The sequence below is a fragment of the Rana temporaria genome, chromosome 2 (assembly GCF_905171775.1).
Source record: "Rana temporaria chromosome 2, aRanTem1.1, whole genome shotgun sequence".
Lineage (NCBI taxonomy): Eukaryota > Metazoa > Chordata > Amphibia > Anura > Ranidae > Rana > Rana temporaria.
In genome coordinates this window covers 315,974,345-316,002,325 of record NC_053490.1, presented here as the reverse complement: position 1 = coordinate 316,002,325, position 27,981 = coordinate 315,974,345, and the positions used below count along the sequence as shown (strand labels likewise).

General features: G+C 43.7%; 1 protein-coding gene across 4 annotated transcripts in view; it reads right to left on the bottom strand.

The window, feature by feature from the left end:
• Positions 1 to 21,729: 21,729 nt before the first annotated feature.
• TRIM33 (tripartite motif containing 33) overlaps positions 21,730 to 27,981 on the bottom strand; it is a 207,033-nt gene continuing 200,781 nt past the window's right edge. For 3 of the 4 annotated variants that reach the window (XM_040337442.1, XM_040337445.1, XM_040337443.1), the window contains 2 exons: positions 23,228 to 23,278; positions 21,730 to 23,131 (listed from right to left, as the gene is read on the bottom strand). In XM_040337442.1, coding sequence (XP_040193376.1) covers positions 22,892 to 23,131; positions 23,228 to 23,278 — 291 coding nt within the window. In that variant the 3' untranslated portion in view covers positions 21,730 to 22,891. The remainder of the gene's footprint in view (positions 23,132 to 23,227; positions 23,279 to 27,981) is intronic. The other variant, XM_040337444.1, reaches the window with a different exon arrangement.

The window sequence follows — 27,981 nt, the reverse complement described above, 5'->3', positions numbered from 1 at the left end:
GGGGGGTGGATTTCTCCATTTACATCGATTGATCGGTGGTATGCCCACCATTAGAATACTGCCCTGCATCCACCCACTTCTAATGATGGGCATATATGCACCGTTCTTTTTTTCTTTTAGCGCATGGAAAAAAAGGACCTAACAGATTGCTTTGGCATATATGCTCTCTTTTTTTTTTTACTTTGGTGGTGGTGAAATCACCTCCTACAGCGCTGGATTCATGGATTTACATATCGTCAGAGCAAACCATGTTGCTGTCAAAATAAATAAATCAGTGCTGCAGCTAAATAGTGTACCTGCAAAGCAAACAATGTTTAACAATAAAACACAGTAACAGTACAGTATACCAATAGAATTACATACCTGCAAAGCAAACAAGATAAAATACAATAACAATAAAACATTACAGTATACCATAAAATACAGTAAACCAGAGCAGAACAATGGAGAGAGAACAATAAAACAACTATTTTTGGCTTTTTTCTTTTATTTATTTGATTTTTTTTTCTTTTATTAGAACTATGAACATTCCAGCTTAAGGTATCTCAAAATGTGATGGCCATCTCATATTTCAAGACCCTGTGTGATAGTGTGCCCTGGGACTGTGCCCTGCTGTACCCTATGCTAATACTCTACTAGTGTGTGGTAGCGACAGAAACATTCCCAGATGCAGAGACCAGGTTGGTCAGGACAGGAGGGATAATAATAGCTGGAGTCATGCCTATGTCTGCGTTTTCTACAGACACATCTTTTTTGGGATGCTCTTTGGGTAGGGGTACCAGGAAGCATACCTCCACTCTTTGAAGTGAGGGCATCCCTGTATCGGGAAGAGGACTTTTGGGTAGACTTGGTGGATTTTGTCTTCCAAGTTATGCACCAAAATGAAGGGTTGAACTTTGGCTCAGCAGTTGAAGCCAGGGTGCAGAGTGGAGGAGCTCAGAGTTTTGAGGATGTATAAGCTCCTGAAGAAGGGGATTGTGGAATCTTCTGCTGTTGGAGAAGATGCTTCCTCCTGTAACATCTTTGAATAATTTGTCAAGTGCGTTACCAAAGAGATATCCTCCTTCAAAACGGCATACATGTGAGACCCCTTTTGCAAGCAGCGTCAGCTGTCCAGGCTTTTAGTCATAAAATTCTGTGCATATAGACAGAAATCAGAGCCATTCTGGAGATTTATGCCACTTATTTTTGGGCAGTGATGGCGAATCAGTGGCACCCATTCCATATCTGGCACACAGAGCCCTCTCCGTGAGCATGCCAGGAAGAAGGGAACACACTGACCGGCCATCCATACTACCTATAGCTCGTCCACACCTCCATCGAACTACATCTCCTACAAGACTCTGGGGCCAGGGGTGACATGTCCGGAGTGGGTGTGGATGAGAGGAAGCGCCTTCCACGCGGCTCTGGGGCCAGGGGTGACGTGTCCAGGGTGGGTGTGGACAAGAGGAAGCGGCTCCCATGCGGCTCTGTGGCCCAGGGGTGGATATGGGTGGTAATGAGCTGCCGAGTTGGACACTGAAGTCAGGTGAGATTTTTAATGACATGTGGTGTAGGTAAAATGGTCCAGGATCAGCTTGTTGCACTGCATACATTAAAATGGCTTGGAGCACATTAATAAGCCCGCATTTTGGCAGTCAGCTCTAGGTTATATCACCTAGAATACAAATGATTTACAGGTATCTTCTCAGGTGTTGGCATGGTTTCCTGGAAAATGGTATTAAAGAAAAAATAAATTTATAATTGCCAGATGACAAATTAAAATGACAAGTTGTGATAGAATTGATGTACACTTCCATTTTTACATGGCAGAATGTCAGGAACCTTGAGATTTTTAATGTGAACACATTATACTGCTGGTACCAATATGCAAATACCATCATATACACCTATAACACCCTCCACATGGCTGCTAATGTATGCAGAGAGCAGCAACAGGTGGCTGTCACAAGATCAGCAAAGGTGTCTTTGACATGTATGCTCTGACTTAAAAAAAAAACTTCACTCTTACCTATCTTGTGACAAGATGGTGGTGTCCAATGAGGAAATAACTAGGACCATACATTAAGAGCCTGTTCATGCCATTACATGTATTACCACAACCAACTGTAGACTAGCATTGAAAAAAAAAATACATTTTAAACAGCTTCTGGGGAAAATAAATAATAATAAAAAAACATTCATTGACCAACACTAGGCCAATACTGAAGCTGGTGGTGGAGGGGTATATGGGCTGTATATGTCCAATTTACCTGAAGTGGCACTATAGAACATATGGTAGGAGTTATTTTTTTCCTAAACTAAAACCTCAGTATTCAGGTTAAATTGCAGTATTGGCACTTTGAAATAAATAAGTTGGTTTGGTGCTGCAGTTTGGGCACTCAGGCTCAAAAAGTTTTGCCATCACTGTTGTAAGGCAGCAACACAAAAGAGCAAAGTGGAGGTTAATTGCTGTAAGTGTTACAGCACAGCATCGTCCTGGCACACAGGATCCTGTTTTTTTTTGCCCTAGTCCGGGTATCTGCAGTTTCACAAACCAAAATTGTGGCAATAGCTGGTTGGAGAGCTGGGCTTGCAGGAGTAAAGAGCTTTTAGGAGCGTCTCAAACTTGAATGAAGGTAGAGTAAGATATTTAAGACTGAGATGGCAGCGTCAACTAACGACACAGTCCACTTTTTTGGGCACTTGGATAAAGAATTTCCTTTTTAAACTGAGCGAGTCTCTTTATGCCCAAAGAAGCATGGCAAGAATCAAGTGCAGCAATGCCATAGCTTTTGAGCACAGCAGAAGTGAGAATCTACACTGGCAAGCATATTACATGAACATACAAAATGTGCAGCGCTGTGATATGTGCATAAAAAATAAAATTCTTCCCAATTTTTCTCACTTGAACAGGGTAGAGCTCCATTCATATGTCCCCAAATACCAAAGGCAATAAACAAAAACACACCTCATAGTGCAGTATTTCTTGGAATGGGCACACAATGTATACACAAAAGTGCATCCACTTTTGTGCAAATCACGAAGGGTAAGATTTTAAAGTGATATTAAAGGTTCCTGTTTGTTATTTAAAAAAAAAATGTCATGCTTACCTCCACTGTGCAGTTCGTTTTGCAGAGTGGCCCCACGGCAGGGCTCCTCCGCACAATAGATAACCCCTCTTGGAAGCTCTCTCCCGAGGGGGTTACCTTGCGGGCGCGATCCTGTGTCATACACTAGGCATCCATAGCTGCCGAGTGTATGACTCGGCCCTGCCCCCGGGTTATTGGATCTGACTGACAGCAGTGGGAGCCAATGGCTGCACTGCTATCAATCTATCCAGTGAAGAGCTGAGAACCCGTAGTGAAAGCATTGCGGGATCGCGCCCATGGAAATTGGGGGCTCAGGTAAGTAAAATGGGGGAGAAAAATTAAAGCTGCGCCACTAAACAAAAATGAAAATATAAAGTACACTGAAACTCAAATAAGTAAAGTCCCAATGTGCACTATTAGTGTGCACACAAATGGTCCATCCTAAAGATAAAATCCTCCAAAACTTCAAAACCACCGTGACAACAAATGTGTTTTCGCACTGAAGTGAAAACCCACCGAGTAATAAAGCCGCTTACCAGAAAGGCAAGCTCGATTATCAATCGGCTATAGACCAGCCGCGGCCTTTAGAGACTGTAGTGGACTCACAGGGTTAAAGTTTCCAGATCAGGCTTCCAGCGCATTCACAGACTAGTCCAGATGAACATGAATAGAGAAAAGGTGCACCATAGCGCAATTCCATACAACGTATTTATTTAACCCTTTCATGCATAAGCCTATTTATGACATTTGATGTTAAAATCTGTATTTTTTGCTAGAAAATTACTTAGAACCCGCAAACGTTATATATATTTTTTTAGTAGAGAATCTAGAGAATAAAATGGTGATTGTTGCAATATTTTATGTCACACGGCATTTGTGCGGTGGTGTTTCAAACGCAACTTTTTGGGAAAAATTTACTTTAATGAATTTTAAAAAAATTAAAAAGCAAAGTTAGCCCAATTTTTTTGCATAATGTGAAAGATGATGTTACGCCAAGTAAATACATACCAAGCATGTCACGCTTTATAATTGCACGCACTCGTGGAATGGCGAAAAACTACGGTACCTAAAAATCTTCATAGGCGACAATTTAAACTTTTTTTTATGCTTACCATGTTAGAGTTACAGAGGAGGTATTGTGCTAGAATTATTGCTCTCGCTCTGACGATCGCGCCGATATTTCACATGTGTGATTTGAACACCGTTTTCATATGCGGGCGCAACTTTCGTATGCTTTAAAAACTCGTATTTAAAAATCTTATTTTTTTTATAATATTACATTTTTTTTTTTTACATTTTCATCACTTTTATTGCTGTCACAAGGAATGTAAACATCCCTTGTGACAGTAATAGGTGGTGACAGGTACTCTTTATGGAGGGATCGGGGGTCTAAAAGACACCCGATCCCTCCTTTACACTTCAAAGTATTCAGATCGCCGAAAACGGCGATTCTGAATACTGTGTACTTTTTTAAATCCGGCGCCATTGGCAGCCGAGAAACCCGGAAGTGACGTCATGACGTCGCTTCCGTGTTTACATTGCGGAGACTGAGTCAAAGCCGTTTACGGCTTAGTTTCAGTCTGCACCTGGACACTGGAGGCGCCGGATCGAGGATCGGGTCTCCCGGTGGAACGGGAGGCCTGGTCAGAGTGGCGAGAGGGGGGAGATGTCCCCTCCCGCTCCTCCGGCATAACAACCGAGCGGCTTTTAGCCACATCGGTTGTTAGACAATCGCCGGCTCTAAACAACGGTACCGGGATGCCTGCAGCTGCAGGCATTATCCCGGTATAAGCCCCGAAAGCCGAGGACGCATATATGTGTACGCTCGGCGTGAAAGTGTTAAAAAATATGTAAGGGGTACTTACAAAGCAGATAAAATCATCAGACATAAAACAAATGCCTGCCGGCCCGGCAACAAGCGGAGCCCTTCCTCCTTAGCGTGGTGACGTCACCAGACACGTTTCTGGAAGGACGCGCAGTGACGTCACCACACTAAGGAGGAAGGGCTCCGCTTGTTGCCGGCCGGCATTTGTTTTATGACTGATGATTTTATCTGCTTTGTAAGTACCCCTTACATCTTTTTTAAATAAATACGTTTTATGGAATTGCGCTATGGTGCACCTTTTCTCTATCCATGTTCATCTGGACGAGTCTGTGAATGCGCTGGAAGCCTGATCTGGAATCTTTAACCCTGTGAGTCCACTACAATCTCTAAAGGCCGCGGCTGGGCTATAGCCGATTGCTAATCGAGCTTGCCCTTCTGGTAAGCGCCTTTATTACTCAGTGGTGGGTTTTCACTTCAGTGCGAAAACACATTTGTTGTCACGGTGGTGTTGAGGTTTTGGAGGATTTTATCTTCAGGATGGACCATTTGTGTGCACACTAATAATGCACATTGGGACTTTACTTATTTGAGTTTCAGTGGACTTTATATTTTCAATTTTGTTTAGTGGCGCAGCGTTAATTTTTTTTTCTATTCTGCTCTGTGTATAGCACGCAAGCTGCTGCTGCTGCCTTTTTAATTTTAGTTAATTCAGTTTAAATCCTGAGAATTTTATTTTCTGTGTACCTGTAATTAGCGCAGTTTTTTGTTTTTCTTTAAGTAAAATGGGGGGCTGGGGGGGGCCGAACACTGCAAAGTGTTTTTTCACCTTAATGCATAGGTGAAAAAACACGTAGGTTTATAACCCCTTTAAAGCCAAAAAGGCACACCGCCACATCTGAGGTTTGGGCAGCGGTGTCAGATGCAAGTTTAGCTCATTTATTAAACTTAATTTCGTTTATTATATTTTATAAAGTTTTTTTGTAACTGTATGTCCATTCCAAAAAAATACTGCACTATGAGGCATGTCTTTGTTTATTCCTTTTGGTAATTGGTGACATAAGAATAGAGGTCTACTCTGTAAGATTGGGAAGAATTTATTCCTAACTTTACCCTTGTTGGCTTTAAGAAAAAAACAAAAAAACATATTTTGGCAAGTGTGCATTGCATGGGGGGTGATAGCCGGTGAAGGGTGATCTGAATTTGCACTATTATTTTGAGTGATATCCACTTGGGTGTAATTATCGATCTTGTAACAATATTACGCCACACACGTTTCTTTTTCTTCTTTTCTGATACACCTGGAGTTTCACAAATAAGGATAGCACATAGGGCACACCAATGCTACAGGATTGGTGTAATTCACACATGTTGGCTGCACTTGGGTAGCCAATAATTACGGTAAGCCTTTAATCCTTAAGTTGGTTGAACATTCTTGCACCTACCAAGTTGGATCTCTGGATGATGTGTTTATTTTAACTATTTTTATTTACATTATTTATTTTGCACATATCACATCGCTGCACATTTTGTATGTTTATTTATTTGAAGGACTTGGTATATTGCCTTTTGCTAGAAGCTGTAAAATTTTGATTTAGAGTTCACTTCACAATTATTATTTTTTTAAGCATATTACATGAAGCTGTAATATCAGATGTATAGGAGCATGGGGTGAGAGACCTTCCATGGCCTCCTTTAACACTGCCACCAGGTCTCTGAATTCCACTCAATTAGCTAGATTCAGTAGATACGCCGGCGTAACTCTGAATCTGCGCCGTCGTAAGTTTAAGTGTATTCTCAAACTGAGATACACTTAAACCTGCGCCGCCTAATCTTAGGGTGCAATATTTAGGCTGGCCGCTAGGTGGCGCTTCCGTTGAGTTCGGCGTAGAATATGTAAATGACTAGATATGCCTATTCACTAACGTACATGCGCCTGTCGCAGTAAAGATACGCCGTTTACGTAAGGCGTTTTCAGGCGTAAAGTTATTCCATCAAACAGCTGGACTAATCAATGTTAAGTATGGCCGTCGTTCCAACGTCGAAATTTGAAAATTTTATGTTGTTTGCGTAAGTCGTCCCAGAATAGGGCTGGACGTAATTTACGTTCACTTCGAAACCAATACGTCCTTGTGGCGTAATTTGGAGCAATGCACACTGGGATATGTACACGGACGGCGCATGCGCCGTTCATAAAAACGTCAATCATGTTGGGTCACCCCCCATTAACATAAAACACACCCCCTCATCCTAATTTGAATTAGGCACGCTTACGCCGGCTCCATTTACGCTACGCCGCCGTAAGTTAGGAGGCAAGTACTTTGTGAATACAGTACTTGCCTCTCTGACTTAAGGCGGCGTAGCGTAAATACGAGCTAGTCTGCATTCTCTAGAGAAGACCACAAACTTTTCGGCTTCAGTAAATACAGTGGGGATGGAGAAGGAGCATGGTGCTTTTGAGCCCAGGAAAGCTATAGCTGTATTAAACCATTAGTTATCCAAGAAATTCTGCTTTAGTAAAGTAGGCTGCCTATTGTGTCTCTGAGATCAAGCTAGAATTGGATGCAGAGACCAGTGTTAAAATTGGGGCCTGCTTTGGTGCAAGGGAAGCATTGTCATTGAGCAGTTTTAGTGTTTTGCAGAAAGCAGCCATAAACTGTGCAACCTGTGGTATAACATCTAATCATGCACCTGTGACTAAGCTCTAAGTGTTAGAATTTTAGTGCCAAGCTTGAAGCTTAACACTAAATTAATACATTTCTTTATCATACATGAGGGTACACAGAGTTAGGCTAATATTCATTACATACTGTGTTATACGCCATTTCTAGGTGAATGGAAACTGATAGACAAAGTCTTAGAAGGAAGTGATCCACTATATAACCGCTTGCCGACCAGCGCAGACCGGTGTACGTCGGCACAGCTGCACAAATGGGCGTACAGGTACTTCCCCTTTAAATCACAGAGTACGCCCGCCGCGTGCTGTGGGACCCGCAGACTTGATATCTGCCGGTAACCTACAATCGTGACACGGAGCTGCAGAACGGGGAGATGCCTATGTAAACAAGGCATTTCCCTGTTCTTCCTAGTGACATGACAGGGATCTACTGTTCCCTGTCATCGGGAGCAGTAATCACTATCATGTAATTGGTAGCTCAACCCCCCCAGTTAGAATCACTCTCTCAGACACACTTAAAGGGGTTGTAAATCTTTGGGTTTTTTTTTTTTCACCTTAATGCATCCTATGCCGCCCCCCCCCCCCCTTTTACTTACCTGAGGCCAAAGTTTCCATGGGCGCAATCCCGCGTCACTCTCTCCACGGCTCCTTATTGGATAGATTGATAGCAACACAGCCATGGACACAGTGTATGACACAGGAGCGCTCCCGCAAGGTAACAACCCCCCCAAGTCTTGACAAGTGGGACGTCCCCAAGCAGTGTAAAAAAAAAACGAGGAGTGGGAACAGTATCAGTAAAAAAAAAAAAAAAAAAACTTCACCACAAACAAGCAGAGCTCCTCAACAGAGGATGTGCAACTTTAAACAGCCGCCTGCTAAACCTTGCATGAACATGCAACCTTTACATCAAAATTTGGGAAAAGAGACAGATGGACCAAGTCGCCGTCAGGCAGATGCTTGATGTCAGGAAGCACCAATTGCCCTGGTTGAATGTGCCGCGACCGGAAGGGGGGGGGTGTGGACCAGATACCGACACAAAAAGTGAGCCAGACCTCCGAAACAGAGCCATCACAGACAGGAACACCCACAAAGCACGTACCACATCCAAAGCATGCAGCGCAACCTCCTTAGGATGCGCTGGCCAAGGACATAAACCACCTTTGGCAGAAAGAAAGGTTGCGGGCGCAACACCGTCTAATCCTTATGGAGGACCAAGTATGGCGACTTGCAAGACAAGGCCGCCAACTCAGAAACACGTCCGACCTAAGTAATGGACAGCAAAAAGGCCACCTTCTGAGATAGTGTCAAGAGAGGAATCTCTCTGATGTCTTCAAAGGGAGGTTTCTGAAGAACAGAGAGCACCAGATTCAAATCCCAAGGGGGAAGAGGTGGTTTAAGAGGGGAAAGTATATGACAAACCCCCTGCACAAAAAGGTACCCACCAGAGAATTGGCCGCCAAAGGCCGCTGGAAGAACACCGAATAAGTTTGTGGATGCCACTCCATCTCTTCGCAAATAGATGTAGGCCTTTCGGGTGCGATGGTAGATCTTCCTGAAATAAGATTTCCGTGCCCTCAGCATTGTTGAGATGACCGTATCGGAAAGACCTCGGCCCCTCAAAACCTGGCTTTCAACAGCTATGTCGTTAAAGCCAGCAACTGTAAAGCAGGATGGAGTATGGGACCTTGAGACAGAAGGTCCTCCCGCATTTGCAGCCGCCAGGCTACATCCGTCACCAGGCGCACGAGATCGGCGTACCAAGGACGGCGAGGCCAATCCAGAGCGATTAGAATCATCTGACCCCCTCGGCCTCCACTTCAGTGGGGGAAAGTCGATGGCGGAAAGAACCGTGCCGGCTCTGTCTGTCCACCTTAGGATGTGAGCGACCTCCGACGCTGCATCTGAGCTCAGTGTTCTCCCCTGATTGTTGACATAAGCCACCGCCATGGCGTTGTCCGACTGAATCCTGATTGGGCGGCCTTGCAACCTCCTCGACCACGAGGAGAGGCATAGTCTGATCGCCCAAAGTTCCAGGACATTGATCGCCAGACAGAATTCCTCTAGAGTTCAGCGACCCTGGGCCGACTGGGGGCCCCCCCCAACCCGTGAGGCTGGCGTCCGTCGTAATCACTGTCCACTGGAAAGGAAGAAACATCTTCCCGGACCGAAGAGTCGGGCACTTGGACAGGATCTTCCTCTGCAATACACGTGTGGAACTGGGCATACGGTACCGCCTCGAAGGAGGCTACCATCGGGCCCAGGATTCGCATGCAAAAACAGAGGGACGACCATTTGCGGATGCCAACACCTTCACTGCAGACTGAAGAGTCTGCAATTTGTCCAGGGGAAGAAAGACCTTCGCTCCCGAGGAGTCCAGAATCAACCCTAGGTACTCCAAACTCTGAGTTGGTACCAGGACCGACTTCTGAATGTTTAACACCCACCCAAAATGTTGGAGGGTCTGGTTGGCTATAGACACATCCTCCTCTAAATCTGAGCCAGAAGCTGCTCTCAGAAGAAGATCGTCCAAGTAGCCCACGATGGCACGGTCTCAGCAAACCTAGAATCAGTGCGAGCACCTTGGTGAAAACTCTTGGTGCCGACGCTAGGCCAAAAGGAAGGGCCACAAACTGATAGTGGTCTTCCCCGATCGCAAAACGCAGAAACAGCTGGTAACTTGCGCTAATAGGGACATGCAAGTAAGCGTCCTTGATGTCCAAGAACGCCAGAAAGTACCCCGGATGGAGCGCAGCTACCACCGTGCGTATGGATTCAATGCGGAACTTCCTCACTCTCACAAAGGTATTTAGGGCTTTGAGGTCCAAGATTGGACGGACCCCGTCCTTCGGGACCACAGATTTGAATAAAAACCCTGAAACCTCTCCTCTTGCGGAACAGGCAAAATTCCCCCGCAACTTAGCAAGTCCTGCACTGCCCCTAGCAGGGCAGACCGAGGAGCCGGAAGGAGAGGGAGACTTGAGGGAAAGAATCTGTTTGGTGGATAGGAAAGAAACTCTTGTACTCCGAAGAGACCACCTTGCAGACCCACTGGTCGGAGAGCAGGGAGGTCCACCGAGCTGTGAACCTGCGAAGCAGTCCCCCCACCCATGATTCGGGCGGGGGCAAGGCTTCATGCATTGGCGGGTTTGGGTGCCGGTTTACGTACCCAGGGACATTTGTCCCCTAGCTGAGCCCTTGTCGGCCTGGGAGGGTTTACCCGCGGGCCCTGACTGACGAAAATATCACTTCTGAGTGGGGAAATTAAGGACCCGGCTTACGGCGCGGGTCCTTTCCCTTGGTGGACTGAGGGAGGAGAGTGCTCTTACCCCCAGTGACATCCTTGATAATGTCACCCTTGAAGGGCAAATCAGCCAGGGCTTTTTTTGGATGCTTGGTCAGCAGACCAGCATTTCAGCCAAATCAGGCGGCGCAGAACCACTGCCGAAACAGAGGCTCTTGATATCAAGGGTGCTGCATCCAGTGTAGCATCACAGACATACACAAGGCCCTGTACCAACTGGTCAGCCAGTCTAAAAAAAAATTGGGAGGGAGCTGGTGCTCCTCCACAGCCTGGTGCAAAACCTTTGCCCATTCAGTGAGTGTCTGAGACACCAGGGTTGCGGCCACAATAGGCCGCAATGTAGACCCAAACATGGAGCGGGTCAGTGCCTCAGCCCTCCGATCAGTATGGTCCTTGAAGGCAGGGGTCCCTTCTATAGGGAGAGTGGTTACATTTTTTAACCGGGCAACTGGGGGGGTCCACTACTGGAGGAGAAGCCCATTTTTTTCAAGAGGCTCTCCTCAAAAGGTACCGAACCGCCAGGCGCTGAGGAACTATAAAAGGCTTCTGCGGCTTCTCCCATTCCTTATCAATGAACTTGTCAAAGGAGGACACATAAGGAAAAACCTTCACAGAACGGTCTGATTTGTGGGACCCAAAAAAAGACAGAGCCCTCAGAGGATGCACTATCCAGCTTAAGAGAGTCCCCTAACAGCACTGATAAGAGCACTGACAAGTGCCCTGTTATGCACTGACCGCAGTGAGGAGTCTTCCTCACAGGGAAGGTCCTGGCCCATTCCCTGGGAAATGCTCTGACTCAGACCAGGACCTGACTGCGGCTCAGGGTCCAGGTCTGAGTCAGAGCATTCCCCAGGGGATGTCCGGGAGGAGGGAGCGCTTTTTAGCCCCCTTACGCCCGCACACCGCTTCCACCCTGGCAACAGCTGCCACCTCTGGCATGTTTGCAGAAGAACCATATACTGACTCCATCCAGACAGCTCAGGGACCTATTCAGACCTGAAAAAAAAACCACCCTCCTGCTGCGCTAACCAGGGGGTTACCCAGGGGACTCACCAACCACATGAGGAGACTGTTCAGCGCCGCTGCCCGCCCTCAGTACACAGTGTGTGTGAGAGGAAAAAACGGAGGTAAAGCTGTGAGGTAAATAAACGTGAGGAGATCTGTGCTGCACGCTGTAGAAGCCAGCACTAGAGGCCAAACCACAACCAAGATGGCTACCGGACGCCTCAGAGAGAGTAGGGCATGGCCACAGTAAAATGGCCTACTGCAATAGCAAGCTGCGCCATAGTGCGGCCACAACAAAGTGGCCACCAATGGGATTTCTAATGCAAACCAGCAGACTTTAAAAAAAATGGCGGCGAACCGCCGCAACGTGGATGAGAAAGCCTAATGGGGCCTTATTGTGGCAAAAACACCCCCCCCAAAGAAAAAAGCAGGCTTAGACACCCCACAATCCCCAGGTGGGAAAAGAAGCCCCCCCACAGGTCCACCCCGGCAGCAGCATAGCATTGCAATAGAGGGAAACATGACAGAGCAGGGAAGGGAGGATAGGACACCCTAACCCCAGGAATGCTCAGCCGTACCCAACCGCCGAGGCATGAAGGACTGTACTTACCCATCCATGTGAGGACCCGCTGATGCATTCCTGACAGGCATACAACCGCGTTGGAGTAGCTGTCGGCCCGGTCCACTGTGAGTGAGACAACACCACAGGCCAGTCATATGTGGATCCTGGAGCAAAAGCTCACAAGCCACCCCAGGAGTCATGGGGTATGTCGTGGCAGACCCAGCCTCTTTAGCAATGGTGTGCTCACGCTCGCTGGCTGGACTGAGGAGACTACAAAGATCTATATATCCAGCCTGTCTCAGCCGACAGTTGATAGAAGATTCTCAACGAATAAAATAAAAATAAATATTTCCACAGGGCGCTGGGCCCAAAAGGGCGCCATACGTCCCTTTCCTTTGCTAGGCAGAAAAAAAAAAAAAACTGAGGCTGCATGCTGCAGGGTTATGTCCAGAGGGACCGCCCCCTGGGCAGGGCGGTTCAACTCTGTTAAAGTAACATGTATTTAATTACCCAACATGTTTCTGCCTAGTCCTCTCCTGTGAACAGGAACATAACCCACTTGTCAAGACTTGAGAAGGATGTGTCCATCCATGGACGATATGAGAAACATATTTTTTTTCAAAAATGTCGCTTTTTTTGTTTATAGCGCTAAAAAAAAAGAAAAACGCAGGTGATCAAATGCCCCCGAGAGACAGCTCCATTTGTGGGAAGAAAAGGGATGTCAATTTTGTTTGGGAGCAACGTCGAACAACCGCGCAATGGTCAGTTAAATCAACGCAGTGTCGTATCACAAAAAGTGCTCTGGTCGGGAAGGGGTAAATTCTTCCTGGGCTGAAGTGGTTAAATGAATCAATGGATTGACTGATCAGATCCATTTGACATAGGCTAATATACTTAGATAAATTGGACCCAAGCCTCAAAAAGACGCTGCAAGGATCCTGCAAGGTTTTGCCTGTAATGTGACCTCCGAGTGCTGGACCCTGCATAGTGCAGTACTGGACACCACAGAGCTAAGGCATTCCTGCAGGGTACTGCACAGGGGAATGCACCTTAAACAGGAAAGGGTACCCAGTCCTTGAAGGTCCTCAAGTGACAGGAACCCACCGTGATGGGTGAAGATTGGGCTCTTAGTTTCTAAGGCTGCCCTGAGCCTGGACGGGTAAGTGAAATCCTCGTATTTACTTATTGTGGGGTAACCCAGTGATTGTAACAGTCAAGCTAGCTAGAGGCTGGACACATGTGCGCGGTTACCACAGGGGGGAGTTTTTGGGCTAGCTGCGGGTGTTTGCAAAGGAGTACCTTTTTTTGCGGTCTGGCTGTTTTTTCCTTAATGGATGGTCCGTACACGAGGGTGTGCCAAAGTGTTTAGGTTGTTTGGCAGCCATGGTGCCCACGGCTTCGCCACAGGCGTTGTCCGCACAAGGAGCCGCACATGTGCCAAAGCCTAATCTGGGCACACGAAGACTTGTGAATACAGCCACACTCCTTCCCCAGAACGCCGCACGTGCTGAATATCCCGACGCACAGCCAGCTTATTTAGGCTGTGAATGCCAAGCATGCAGTGCTTCCAGAGGGCAGCAGTGGGACACATAGCAGGCTCCAAACCACGCATTTTCAGCGGTTCATTTCTCCTTACCCAGGTCACGTGAGTCACCAGGTGCTGCTTGGCAAGCTAAGGTGCTTAGCAGGATTGTTGCATAGGGGCTTGGTGGGTGTCTCTTCTGGGGTATGTAAATCCTAAACCCAGGTACTCCTTTTGTGGCTTGCAAAGTCTTAAATAGAAAAAAAAAAAAGAGTGGGGTTAATACTACATCTATAGTGTTGTATCCCCTGAGAGACCAGAGGCTTCTGTGCAATCTGAGCTGCTGTGCCTGTCTGGCATCATGCCTACAGTCAATGCTGCTGCTTCACCCTTTATCACCAAGGATGAACTGTCCTCAGCCCTAGCCGGGTTAGAGCGCATCATTGCCCCCATTCCACATGGTGGCAAGAAGCGTGACAGAGCCCCCTCCCCTGAGCCTCCCAATTTGGAGCAAGGATGGGGCAGAGCTAAATGCCAAGGATTCTGCGGAGGGCGTGGTCGATGGGTGCTTTTGAGCAATCTGGGCCAGAGGATGTCCAGTTGGTATGTGCCTTTTTTCATCCATACTCTTACCGAAAGGTTTTGTTCTGCCTTTAAGTTGCCTCCTGCAGAGGTTTCTGAGCCCTTCTGGTCCTATGTGGGGTCCCTGAGGCCTACTCAAGCTTTCCCCTTGCACCCACTGTTGGAACAGGCGGTATATGCTGACTGGGAACATCCTCACAGGATTTTTACAGAAACAACCATTTGCGCTCATCAAGGAAAATTCCTTTAGTCTTGCTGTCACACAAGCTAGCCTTCCTGATAGCCATCACTATCACCTCGGCTAGAAGGGTGCTTGAATTGGCAGCCTTTTCATACAAGGAACCATACCGAATTCTTCACCATGACAAGGTGGTGTAGGTCTTTCATTAAAATTTAGGACATTGTTTTCTGCCTCCTTTTTTCTCAGTCTCGTTCGTTGTCCAGGAAATCAGTATATTTGTCTAGGTCTGCGAGGATCGGACTCTGTTTTACCAGAAGGACCCAAGAAGGGGCAGGCAGCTTCTAAAGCTTCCATTGCCAATTGGGTCTGTGATTTGGTCATTCAGGCATATGATCTATAGCGCAAGGCTCCTCCCCTTTAGGAGTGTAGGGACCTCCTGGGCTTTTCGCCATCAGGTATCTGTGGCTCAGATTTGTAGGGCTGCTACCTGGTCTTCCGTGCATATGTTCACAAAAATGTATCAAGTGGATGTTCGAACAGCTGAAGATTCAGGTTTCAGCTGCAGATTGCCGTATAAGGTCTGATGGCTATAGTTTGGCAGGGTGTCGCCCTCTCCGCAAGGCTATTGACCTGGAACATCCCCAGTAGGTAATGATTAGCCTAACTCTGTATCCCGTAATGTATGATAAAGAAAATAGTATTTTCGTCATACCTGTACATCACGGGACAGGGGTCCCACCCCTCTGAGTATTCAGTGCTTGCTACAAAACTGAAGTGCTTCCTATATGGGAGGGGTTAAATAGGGGATCACTTCCTGTCTAAGACTTTGTCTAGCAGTATCCATTCACCTATAGATGGTGTATAACCCATTAGGTAATGAATATTAGCCCAACTCTGTGCCCTGTGATGTATAAATTAAAGGATTTTACAGGTATGATGATGAAAAAAAAAAAAATCGTATTTTTAATACATATTTCCATACACAATGTAAACCAAATAACGGAGGTATCAGAACTCATACTTGCTGTATCTTGTCCCTATATAGAGCCCCGGCTTCACATAGCGAGGGGGGGGGGGGGAAGTATGATTTCCTGCTGATTTTTTAAAATTTGCCCACTGAAAAAGAAATAATCAGTCTAATTTTAATGGCAGGTTTAATTTAACAGTGAGAGACAACAAAAAAAAAAAAATGTATTTGCATTTTGAGTGATAAGTATTTAATTCCCTTATCAATCAGCACGATTTTTAGCTCCCAGGTGTCTATACAGGCAACATGCGGAGATTAGGAGTAATCTCTTAAAAAGGGAATGCTCCCGATCTCTGTTACCTGTATAAAACACCTGTCCACAGAAGCAATCAGATTCCAATTTCTCCACCATGGTCAAGACCAAAGAGCTGTCCAAGGATGTCAGGGACAAGATTGTAGACCTACACAAGGCTGGAATGGGCTACATCACAAACCAGCTTGGTTAGAGGGTGACAACAGTTGGTGAGACTATTCGCAAATGGAAGAAACACAAAATAACTGTCAATCTTCCTCGGTCTGGGGCTCCAAGCAAGATTCAATCTTCAATGATCACGAGAACGGTGGAGGTATCAGCCCAGAACTACATGGGAGAATCTGGTCAATGATCAAGGCAGCTGCAACCATAGTCTCCAAGAAAATAATTGGCAACACTACACCGTGAAGGACCTAAATCCTGCAGCGCCTGCAAGGTCCCCCTGCTCAAGAAAGCACATGTACAGGCTTGTCTGAAGTTTGCTAATGAACATCTGAATGATTCACAAAACTGGGTGAACGTGTTGTGGTCAGACGAGACCAAAATCAAGCTCTTTGGTATCAACTCAATGTGTCGTGTTTGGAGGAGGAATGCTGCCTATGACCCCAAGAACACCATCCCCACTGTCAAACATGGAGGTGAAAACTTGCTTTGGGTGCGTTTTTCCTGCTAAGGGGACAGGACAACTTCACTGCATCAAAAGAGATGGACGGGGCCATTAACCGTCAAATCTTGGGCGAGAACCTCCTTTCAGCCAGGGCATTGAAAATGGGTCGTGGGTGGGTATTCCAGCATGACAATGACCCAAAACACACAGTCAAGGCAAGAAAGGAGTGTCTTAAGAAGCAACACATGTCCTGGAGTCACCTAGCCAGTCTCCAGACCTTAATCCCACAGAAAACATGTGAAGGGAGCTGAAGGTTCCAAATAGGGCCGAAACAACTAATCGATTAATCGACAACTAATCGATTACAATTTTCATAATCAATTAATCAGCCAGAAACATAATGGGGTTAAAAAAACTAAAATTAGCCCTTTATAGTACAAAAAAGCAAATCGCTACTGTAAATATTACTTTCACTGTCCCACAGTAAAAAAAATGAACCCCTTACAGTAGCGATTTGCTCTTTTTGTACTTTGTTTTTTCAACCCCATTATGTTACTAAACATCTCAGGCCTGGGTTCACACCTCTGTTTCTTGCCGCTTTTTGCAGAAACACACTACAGTTCATTTACATGTTTTCCTATGGGACACGTTCACATCCATGATTTTTTTTAGCTTCTACATATTTGGCGAGGGCTTTTTAACACAAAACGGTGCTATGTTTTTTTTTTTGGTTCAATATACTTTAATATAATTTAATGAAGAAGCTGCAGAAAAGCATACAATGTGTTTTTGCAGCAATTTATGTTTTGCAATCTGCCCAACAACAAATTTAAAAATGCAAATTTTCCTTTTTTTAAAAGCTAATATCCGATTAATCGAAACAAAAAATCGGGCAACTAATCGATTATGAAAATAATTGTTAGTTGCAGCCCTAGTTCCAAACACCTGCCTCGAAAACCTTAATGACTTGGAGAGGATCTGCAAAGAAGAGCGAGACAACATTTCAAAATGTGTGCAAACCTGGTGACCAACTACAATAAATGTCTGACCTCCGATTGCCAACAAGGGTTTTGCCACCAAGTACCAAGTCATGTTTTGTGAAGGGGTCAAATACTAAAATTTCACTTATTAAAATGCAAATAAATTGTATAACTTTTAAAATGCGTTTTTCTGGATTTTTTTTCTTTTTTATTCTGTATGTTAAAATAAACCTACCATTAAAATTATAGAATGATAATTTTTTTTGTCAGTGGGCAAATGTACAAAATCAGCAGGATGATCATTTTTTTTTTCTCACCATATCACAGTGGGCATTTCCCAGGTCTTCAGAGTTTGGGACACACAGGATTGATCACAGCCCTGAACCAGCAAAGCACCCTGCCAGTAACCACATGCATTGCACCAAGTGACGAGGTTAGAACCCAAGCAGGATCAAGTGACCAAATCAACATTACAAGCCATTCCCACAGTGTAGACTTCATGTACAACTCCCAAGGTTTAACTGAGGCTGCACCAATCCAAATGTATTACTTCAATTGCTGTATAAGACAGTTAAGTATTGACTAAAGATTCAAAAGTAAAAAAACTAAAAGGAGAAGTATGGGAAAGGCAAATGAAATAGTACACAACACATTCATTCTTCCATGGCTTTCCTTTTTTTCCCCCAGTCTTATTTAATAGAAGATATCTGCATTTGAAGTGTCAGAAATGAGCTAAAAACGGCTTATTCTCTGCTATTCGGTTTGAAAGTTTGGAGGGGGTAGATACTTTTCCAGCAAAGCCCCCCCTCCCCCTGAGTATGTGGCTGTGCTTGGTGAAGAATGCACAGCTGAACTCATAACAAGAACGTGCACGTCTTTAACGTGCCTCCGTTTCCATGGTGATGTGTACTGCTGAAACCAGGAAGTGGAGGCAGGGTGATAAGCTGAGCACTTCACCTCAGGCAGCTGTGCAGTCCTGCGTGTTCTGGGCCGCTTTCAGCTTCTCTCCTTTGATCCTCTGACCCCCCCCCCCTGTCTGATTCCCCCCCCCCTCTTGTCAGCTTCTGCTTAGCTCACAAGCAGGGGGAAAGGGGAGGTGTTTAGCTTGCCAGGATGGAAGTGTCAAAATATATGGAGCATGTGTATACAGTGGATACGGAAAGTATTCAGACCCCCTTTAATTTTTCACTCTGTTATATTGCAGCCATTTGCCAAGATCATTTAAGTTCATATTTGTTCCTTATTAATGTACACAAAGCACCCCATATTGACAGAAAAACACAGAATTTACATTTTTTCAGATTTATTAAAAAAGAAAAACTGAAATATCACATGATCCTAAGTATTCAGACCCTTTGCTGTGACACTCCTATATAACTCAGGTGCTGTCCATTTCTTCCGATCATCCTTGAGATGGTTCTACACCTTCATCTGAGTCCAGCTGTGTTTGATTATACTGATTAGACTTGATTAGGAAAGTCACACACCTGTCCATATAAGACCTTACAGCTCACAGTGCATGTCAGAGCAAATGAGAATCATGAGGTCAAAGGAACTGCCTGAAGATCTCAGAGACAGAATTGTGACAAGGCACAGATCTGGCCAAGGTTACAAAAAAATGTCTGCTGCATTTAAGGTTCCTAAGAGCACAGTGGCCTCCATAATCCTTAAATGGAAGACGTTTGGGACGACCAGAACTCTTCCTAGAGCTGGCCGTCCGGCCAAACTGAGCTATCGGGGGAGATGAGCCTTGGGGAGAGAGGTAAAGAAGAACCCAAAGATCACTGTGGCTGAGCTCCAGAGATGCAGTCGGGAGATGTGAGAACATTGTAGAAAGTCAACCATCACTGCAGCCCTACACCAGTCGGGGCTTTATGGCAGGAGTTGCCCGATGGAAGCCTCTCCTCAGTGCAAGACACAAGAAAGCCTGCATGGAGTTTGCTAAAAAAAAAAAAAAACACACCTGAAGGACTCCAACATGGTGAGAAATATTCTCTGGTCTGATGAGACCAAGATAGAACTTTTTGGCCTTAATTCTAAGTGGTATGTGTGGAGAAAACAAGGCACTGCTCATCACCTGTCAAATACAGTCCCAAAAGTGAAGCATGGTGGTGGCAGCATCATGCTGCGGGGTGTTTTTCAGCTGCAGGGACAGGACGACTGGTTGCAATCAAGGGAAAGATGAATGTGACCAAGTACAGGGATATCCTGGATGAAAACCTTCTCCAGAGTGCTCAGGACCTCAGACTGGGCCGAAGGTTTACCTGCCAACAAGACAATGACCCTAAGCACACAGTTAAAACAAAGGAGTGGCTTCACAACAACTCCGTGACTGTTCTTTAATGACCCAGCCAGAGCCCAATTGAGCATCTCTGGAGAAACCTAAAAATGGCTGTCCACCAATATTTACCATCCAACTTGACAGAACTGGAGAGGATCTGCAAGGAGAAATGCCAGCGAATCCCCAAATCCAGGTGTGAAAAACTTGTTGCATCTTTCCCAAAAAGACTCATGGCTGTATTAGATCAAAAGGGTGCTTCTACTAAATACTGAGCAAAGGGTCTGAATACTTAGGACCATGTGATATTTCAGTTTTTCTTTTTTAATAAATCTGCAAAAACCAACAATTCTGTGTCAATATGGGGTGTTGTGTGTACATAAATGAGGGGAAAAAATGAACTTAAATGATTTTAGCTGCAATATAAAAAAAGTGAAAAAATGTAAGGGGCTCTGAATACTTTCTGTACCCACTGTAGATCATACATGTATTCAACAGAGGTATGCTCTATACATAGGACACGGTTTATTCAGGGTAATTGTCTGTTTTGTAAATAAACCTCAGTGCCTGTGTATAGAGAGCATACATGTGTGCAATACATTGCAGGTCTCCTGTCATGTAAATAAAAAGGAACAAATAAGTAAAAAATGATATATAAAATTCCAACCCCCTCTCTAGAAGTGAGCCAAGATCTATTAGGGTTGGCGTTTCCCAGTGTGTAAAAACATGGTGTCACCCCCTCCACAAACTATGGTACCTCCTCAGTACAAACCCCCTCAAATAGGAAGGGTGCCCGACAACCCCGGGAGCCAGGAAGGGTGCCCGACAACCCCGGGAGCCAGGAAGGGTGCCCGACAACCCCGGGAGCCAGGAAGGGTGCCCGACAACCCCGGGAGCCAGGAAGGGTGCCCGACAACCCCGGGAGCCAGGAAGGGTGCCCGACAACCCCGGGAGCCAGGAAGGACCAGTATTCGCTCTGATTTTATGATTACAGAAATGCATCAGTGACTTCTCTCACATTACAGTGACTGAAGTGCTGATACCTCTGACGATTCTTGAAACATGCAGAAGAGGAGGGAGAAGGAAGGGGGGAGCAGCTACGCTCTAAAGTCTCAGGAACAAGCAGAGAGTAGAGCAGACATCAATCAAGCAAAATGACAGGAAAGGGGGTGGATTCAGACTTGATATCCAGTCCATTGTCGGCATGATGCAGTACGAAAGACTGTAGAACCTCCCACAGGTATTCATCTAGATTTTAACAGAATGGGGACACTTCTGAGAGGGCTGCGAAGGGTTTATAGATATCAGCAGCTCACATAGAATAGACTTAAGCAAAAAAAAAAAAAAAAGGAAACCCATACTTCTCTTTTAAGCCAAGAGTGTTTTCTCCATAAGAGAAGATCACCACCTTAGGACCCCAGCAAAAAAAAAAAAAAACGACTCGGAGTGAGGAAGGGTTATAGAGACATGGCCTCAAAAGCTTTGTTAGTGTCAAATAACCCGAAGGTACCAGCCTATAACTTGGGGTCTAAGAATATCTACTGTGTCCTGTACGAACAAAGTTGTAATTTGATTTGGTTATTTCTAGACTTTATCCCTGTTTTCCTTTATTATTTTTTTTAATGGAACACAGGTTTAACAGAATTCTACCCAAAAACATGTCTACGCATTCCATTACACAAAGTAAATCTGACAATGTGAATCTTTCATAGCAATGTGATAAATCGTCTGTACAATTTTTTTTAATAGGGTGGGGAGGAAAAGATATATTTTTGGCTTGAGTGCCATTTCAAATATTGTTGGGCACTGAGCTGCAAAAGAAGTAGAAATAGATCATCAAAAAGGGAAAGGAGGGCATAAGTGCAGTTTTCTTAAAACGTTGACTGGATTTATTGGGTTTCTTCTAGCAGACATTTCACTATTAAGTGGTTTCATTAGGTTTTGCAAGTAATAGTAAGAGCTGCATCAAAAGAAAAAAAAAACAAACAAAAAAATCCATAGGAACACACTTATGAAAACAAGCCTGGAAAGACCACTGTCTGACAGGCTTTATGTACAAATAAGAGACATAAGCAAAATTACACATTTGTTAAACTAAATTTAGAAAAAAAAAAAAAAAAAAACGTAGGAAGACAGCCATTGTGATTCAATCAAATGTACTAACAGCTTCCATCAAACTGTTAAAATATGAAAAATCAAGAATATTTAATCAGTATTTTAATTTATTTTTTTAATTGTCTTGGATGCAAGACAACAGCAAAAGGTTGACAATCTGTTGCCTGAAATAATGCAATATGGATGGACACTTGTATGCTTCCTCATATATACATAGCAAAAGTAAATGTTCTCAAGATCCGAGTTAAACCGCTTCCTTCACAAAATATATATCTATAGATCAGAATCTTGAAGGATAACCCACACAGGTAACCACTCAAGACATTGAAAAATATGGAAATGGAAAATGATCAAATGGTTAACCATTAAAATTAATAGTTAACCATTTAAAGAGCACACTTAAACCTGTACCATATTTGTTGTTCCAGAAGTCAATCTACAAAGCAGCCCGATGGAGAGGAGAAAGTGTTACAGTAAATTGCATGTACTGGTCCAATCTTCAAGAAAATATATTAAACAACAACCACCAAGTCCAGTTAGAGATCTGTACAAACAGCGGGTGAGAATACCAAACCAAAAAATTGTCCTTGACAATTCTCAAAACCCAACCGATTATGAACGGGCTGTTCCTTGTGACAGAGCCCATCAAGCAAAGAAAAAAAAAAAAAAAAAAACAAACAAAAAAAAAACACTAAACAAAGTGACTAAAAGTCTCCTCCATCTGTCTTCTTTAAAAGAATGTTCATCTCTTCTGTACAAACATCAGTTGGTCTAATACTGTCTAAAAGCTGCCAGCTTCTCCTTGAAGGTGGCTGGTGCAGGCGAGAAGATATTCCAGGAACACTTAAATAAGTTTTTCTTAAAAGTCCACATAATCTACAGAAATTATAAAGTCCAGAGCATAGAAATCACTTTATATGCACTGGCTTCTCATCTGACTTTAGACGTTTCCTCCGAGGCTGTACAAAATCATCATCTGAATCCTCAGTTATTTCCCCATCATCCTCCTCCTCCTCCTCCTCCTCTTCTTCCTCCACTGGTTCAAAGTCTGACAATGGTTGGAAGGTCCTGTCAGGGTAGATTTCTGGAAGTTTATCCTCAAAGTATAATAAAACAGCCTTTCCTGCTTGAGCCACTTCAGAGTCATTCTGTGGGGGGGGAAAAAACAAACAAAAACAAAAACAGAATTCACCGGGGGGTTATGCACAGATGTCTCATGAGTTTGCACAGCTTGGAAAGCTTACCTGCAGATTAATTTCTTGTGATTCTGCATAAACTTGAACAACTTTCATCATCTAAAAAGGACACCAGAGTCAAAAAAGTGAAAATCATTTCTTCTAAGTTTTATAAGTAGGGCGTTACTTTAAAACAAAGGTCATAAACACAAAAAATCGTTATGACCTGCCATTTAAAAATGTGTTCAGTTATATAAAATAGTACGATATAGACTGAATACACAGTCCATCACCAAAATTCTAGCATGCTTTGCTATTCTGCCACTATGTAAGCCAGATAAGAGAAGGGCTATTCTAGAAATTATGTTTAAAATATGTTCTTTTCAGGCCTATGCCTACAGTAGACTTATCCAAACAATCATGACTAATTTGCAAACATTAAATTATATAATAAATCTGACCATGAGATAGAAAAAAAGACCAAGTTGCAAACACTTTAAATGTACAAGCAACATGGGTCTCTGGTATATGTCTATTCAATATCATTCAATTTATCTGGTACTTGACAAAGGCTACAAACTCAAAAACAGCAAAATGCAAGGTACAATTACTAAGCAGAATTTCTGGTCAGTTTAGGAATACCAACATAGGATTTAATTACATCCCTACATGTAAAACTTAAAACAGTTAAAAGATGTCCTGATGTCCGTTATGTGCCTGTTTTCTCAAGCACAGGAAAATAAGTGGTGAGGTAATAAAGATACCACCACTAAAAACCTGTTCCTCCACAGAGTAATCATTGAGTGCGTTCTCTTTTAAAAACAGACATTTAGAAGATCATCCTCTCCTGTGTAATCTGCAGTGTTGAATGGCTCATCCTGCCATCGACCTCCATGTCATTACTGTGCTGTAGAGAGGAACCATTCAGCACTGCTGACACAATAGGTACACACACCAAGAAGCGTTCATTTTAGGAGAGACAGTGGAGCTGTGCAGTGGCATTGACAGCAGCATCTTGCAAGGTGTGCCATTTGTAAAGGAACTTTTAAGGGACAAAGCAACTTTAAGCACAAGTTGGTTTACACAATTTAGGCATTTATAAAAGCTGCAGTAATGTTTCAGTACTTGTAAAAGAAATTACCAACTGCATTGCTGCTATAGTTGTTTGAATATAGGTTGATTGCAACTGACAAAAAAAGCTGCAACGTTTTATAAGTCACTGATCAAAGTACACAGATCAAGCATTCCAACTTAAGGCTTCATTTCCAGGGACGTTTTTACAGCCACTTTTCGGAGCGTTTTTTGCAGCTTAAAAACGGCTCTCCATGTTAGTCTATGGCCTCATGCCCACCATGACGTTTTTGAGCTGTAGATGGCTGAGCCGTTTTTAAGCTGCAAAAAAAAAAAAAAAAAAAAACAGGACCAGTGCGTTCTGAAGCTCCAGCGTTAGAGCTGTAAAAACGTCAGACGTTAAAAAACGCTCAAAAACGCTGCCGCCGCGTTTTTGAGCTCCAGCAAAAAAAAAAAAGGCGTTTTTAAGCTGTAAAAAAGGCTAAAAAAAGTGGCTGTAAAAACGTCCTTGGAAATGAAGCCCAAGAGTTAAGATAGATTTTTTTTTAAATAAAAATTATTGATAAAAAGGGGGTGTGGGGACAAAGGGAATGTTTAATGCCAATTCAGCATACATGTTGGAACCCACAAAAACTAAAATATTGGTCATATACTTTTCAAGCCAGGGAAGATAAAAAGTACAACTCAGTAGGAGCCAGTCAGACCAAGCTAGGATGCCGCAAGGCAAGAATGAGTATGTGCCAACTATACTTTCTTTAGACATGTGGCTGATGGGACTTGTCCAGCAATTTAGTAACCCTGGGCCATAAACTAGACCTTCCCATTTTATTCTTATTAAATATGTTTTTTATTGGCAAAGAGCTTATTCTATAAATCTCAGTATACTTTAATACCCAAGACATTAGATGGGGTTACACCAGTAGACAATTTAAAAAGTAGACACAAGTGGTTTATTAAAGCATCGAGTACCCTAGACAAAAAACATTGCTTGTCTCCTTTTACATTTCATCTACTAGTATGCCCTCCATCATCGCTGCATGGGATTTCTCAGGGCAGGTTTCCTGATCAGGACAACAGTAGACCAGAAGTTGTGTGTTCAAACAGCCATGTTTAGTCTCCACTGGAAGCACATGCGACAGTGGGCCCAATTGAGAGAGATGGGTCAAGTGGTGTTGCCTTCTACAGAAAGTGGCTGAACAAGGTCTTTTAAAGCAAGGACACCGGGCATTATTATCAAAAGCTGTTCGAATGAGCCTTTACAGCCAGCCAGGGAAAGTGTCATGTTCAGCTGTTACTAGGGTTGCCAACTCATCCCTTTAAAACAGAACACATATTACACAGGTTATGTGGCTGATTAAGGAGGTAATTAAACTTACTTGGTGCCTTATTTGCATTAAATTAGCCTCAAAACCTGTGTAATTAATATGTGTTCTGTTTTAAAGGGATGAGTTGGCAACCCTAGCTGTTACAATCAGGAAAGCCACCCCGAGAGATGTGCAAAAGTTGCTGCACTGCATGCATGTAGACATGCATGATGTGGCTGCAGGAAATCAACAGCGCCGATATGCAACAAAAAAAGACAAAACAGTGAAAACTACATAAAAAATAAAATAGGTTGATAGAGAATTGTTTATACAGTGCATGGCAAATTAAACATACTTTAAGTCTATTTTCAATAAACCTCTAGATTTAAATTGCAATATAAAAATAATGAATTTTTTTTTCTTCATTTACTGTTAAGAAATGGAGAGACAAGAGATGAAAGTCATGACTGAATGTGGATTCCATGTCAGATATCCATGAGGCAATGTGATGGACACATCAGGAAAGAACAGCAAATCCAAAAGATGAGAAACCCCCCGGAATACTGATGCAGCAACCTCTTCTGCTCTATCCCTTTCCTCATCAGAAAACCATTTGGGAACAGCATTTACCCAATAGCAAAAGACAACCTGCACCATGCATCTATGAGCAATGAGTTTAACTGGCAAAAACTAGGATTCATTCAAAAAGTTTTAGAGAGCAAATGTGCCAAGACTTTAATGTCCAAAGTATTTACATATTCTTAAACAGAAAAAAAGAGCTTAAACCACTTGAAGACCATGCCTTTTCTGGCACTTTTGGTTTACAAACATTATATATAATTTTTTAGCAGACACCCTAGGGAAGAAAATGGTGATTGCTGCACATTTTTATGTCACACGGTATTTGCAGAGAGGTTGTTCAAAAGCAATAATAAAAAAAAAAAATCTATACCCCATTTTTTGTAAAATATGAAAGAGGTTATGCCAAGTAAATAGATAGCCAATATTTTATGCTATTAAATTGTGCACGCTCATGGTTTAGAGTTACAGGAGAGGCACTAGAATTATTGCACTCACGCCAACATTCGCGGTTATACCTCACATGTGTGGCGTGAACACGGTTTACATATGGGTGCATGGCCTATGCATGCGTTTGTTTTTACGAGCACAAAGAGATGGGGACGCTTTAAATTATTTTTTTCTTTTACGCTGTCCCTATAATTTGTAATCACTTTAATTCCTATTACAAGGAATGTAAACATCCCTTGTAATATAAATAAGGATGCCAGGTCCACTTTATGGAGAGATCTGGGGTCAAAAAGACCCAAATCTCTTACTTTTAAAAGCAAAAGATAAAAAAAAAAGGTTCCTTTGCTTTAACCACTTAACCCCCGGACCATATTGCTGGTCAAAGACCAGAGTACTTTTTGCGATTCGGCACTGCGTCACTTTAACAGACAATTGCGGTCGTGTGACGGGGCTCCCAAACAAAATTGGCGTCCTTTTTTCTCCACAAATAGAGCTTTCTTTTGGTGGTATTTGATCACCTCTGCGGTTTTTAGTTTTTGCTCTATAAACAAAAATAGAGCGACAATTTTGAAAAAAAATAATATTTACTTTTTGCTATAATAAATATCCCCGAAAAAAAATATATATAAAAACATTTTTTTTTCCCTCAGTTTAGGCCGATACATATACTACATATTTTTCGTAAAAAATAAATAAAACAAATCGCAATAAGCGTTTGATTGGCTTGCGCAAAAGTTATAGCGTTTACAAAATAGGGGGTATTTTTATGGCATTTTTATTATTTTTTTTTTTACTAGTAATGGCGGCAATCAGCGATTTTGTTTTTGGTACTGCGACATTATGGCGGACACTTGACACATTTTTGGGACCATTGGCATTTTTATAGCGATCAGTGCTATAAAAATGCCACTGGCAGTGAAGGGGTTAACACTAGGGGGCGAGGAAGGGGTCAAGTATGTTCCCTGGGTGTGTTCTAACTGTAGGGGGGTGGACTGACATGGGCAAATGACTGATCTTCTGTTCATATATTGTACGAACAGAAGATCAGCATTTCTCTCCCTGACAGGTAAACACACAGCTCCCGGTCCTCGCTCTGTAACGAGCGATCGCGTGTGCGGGAGTCAGGGGCGAGCGCACGCACCCCTAGTGGCCGCTTCAGGGAGCGACGTATAGCTATGGGCTCTCGCGCAGGGGAGCCGACCTGCTGCCGTATAACTGCGACGGCTGGTCGGCAAGTAGTTAAAAAATAAAAAAAAAGGGGTTACTTTACTCAGAAGTGGCTTCATGAAGTTGCTTGGGTTCTCCAAGGCAATAAAGGTGATTAGAGACGATCCGGTCTACCGCACGGATTGCCCCTTCCGCTGCTTCTGAAAGCAATCCATCGGCTAAATGAGCCGATTGGACCGCTTTTATGGGTTA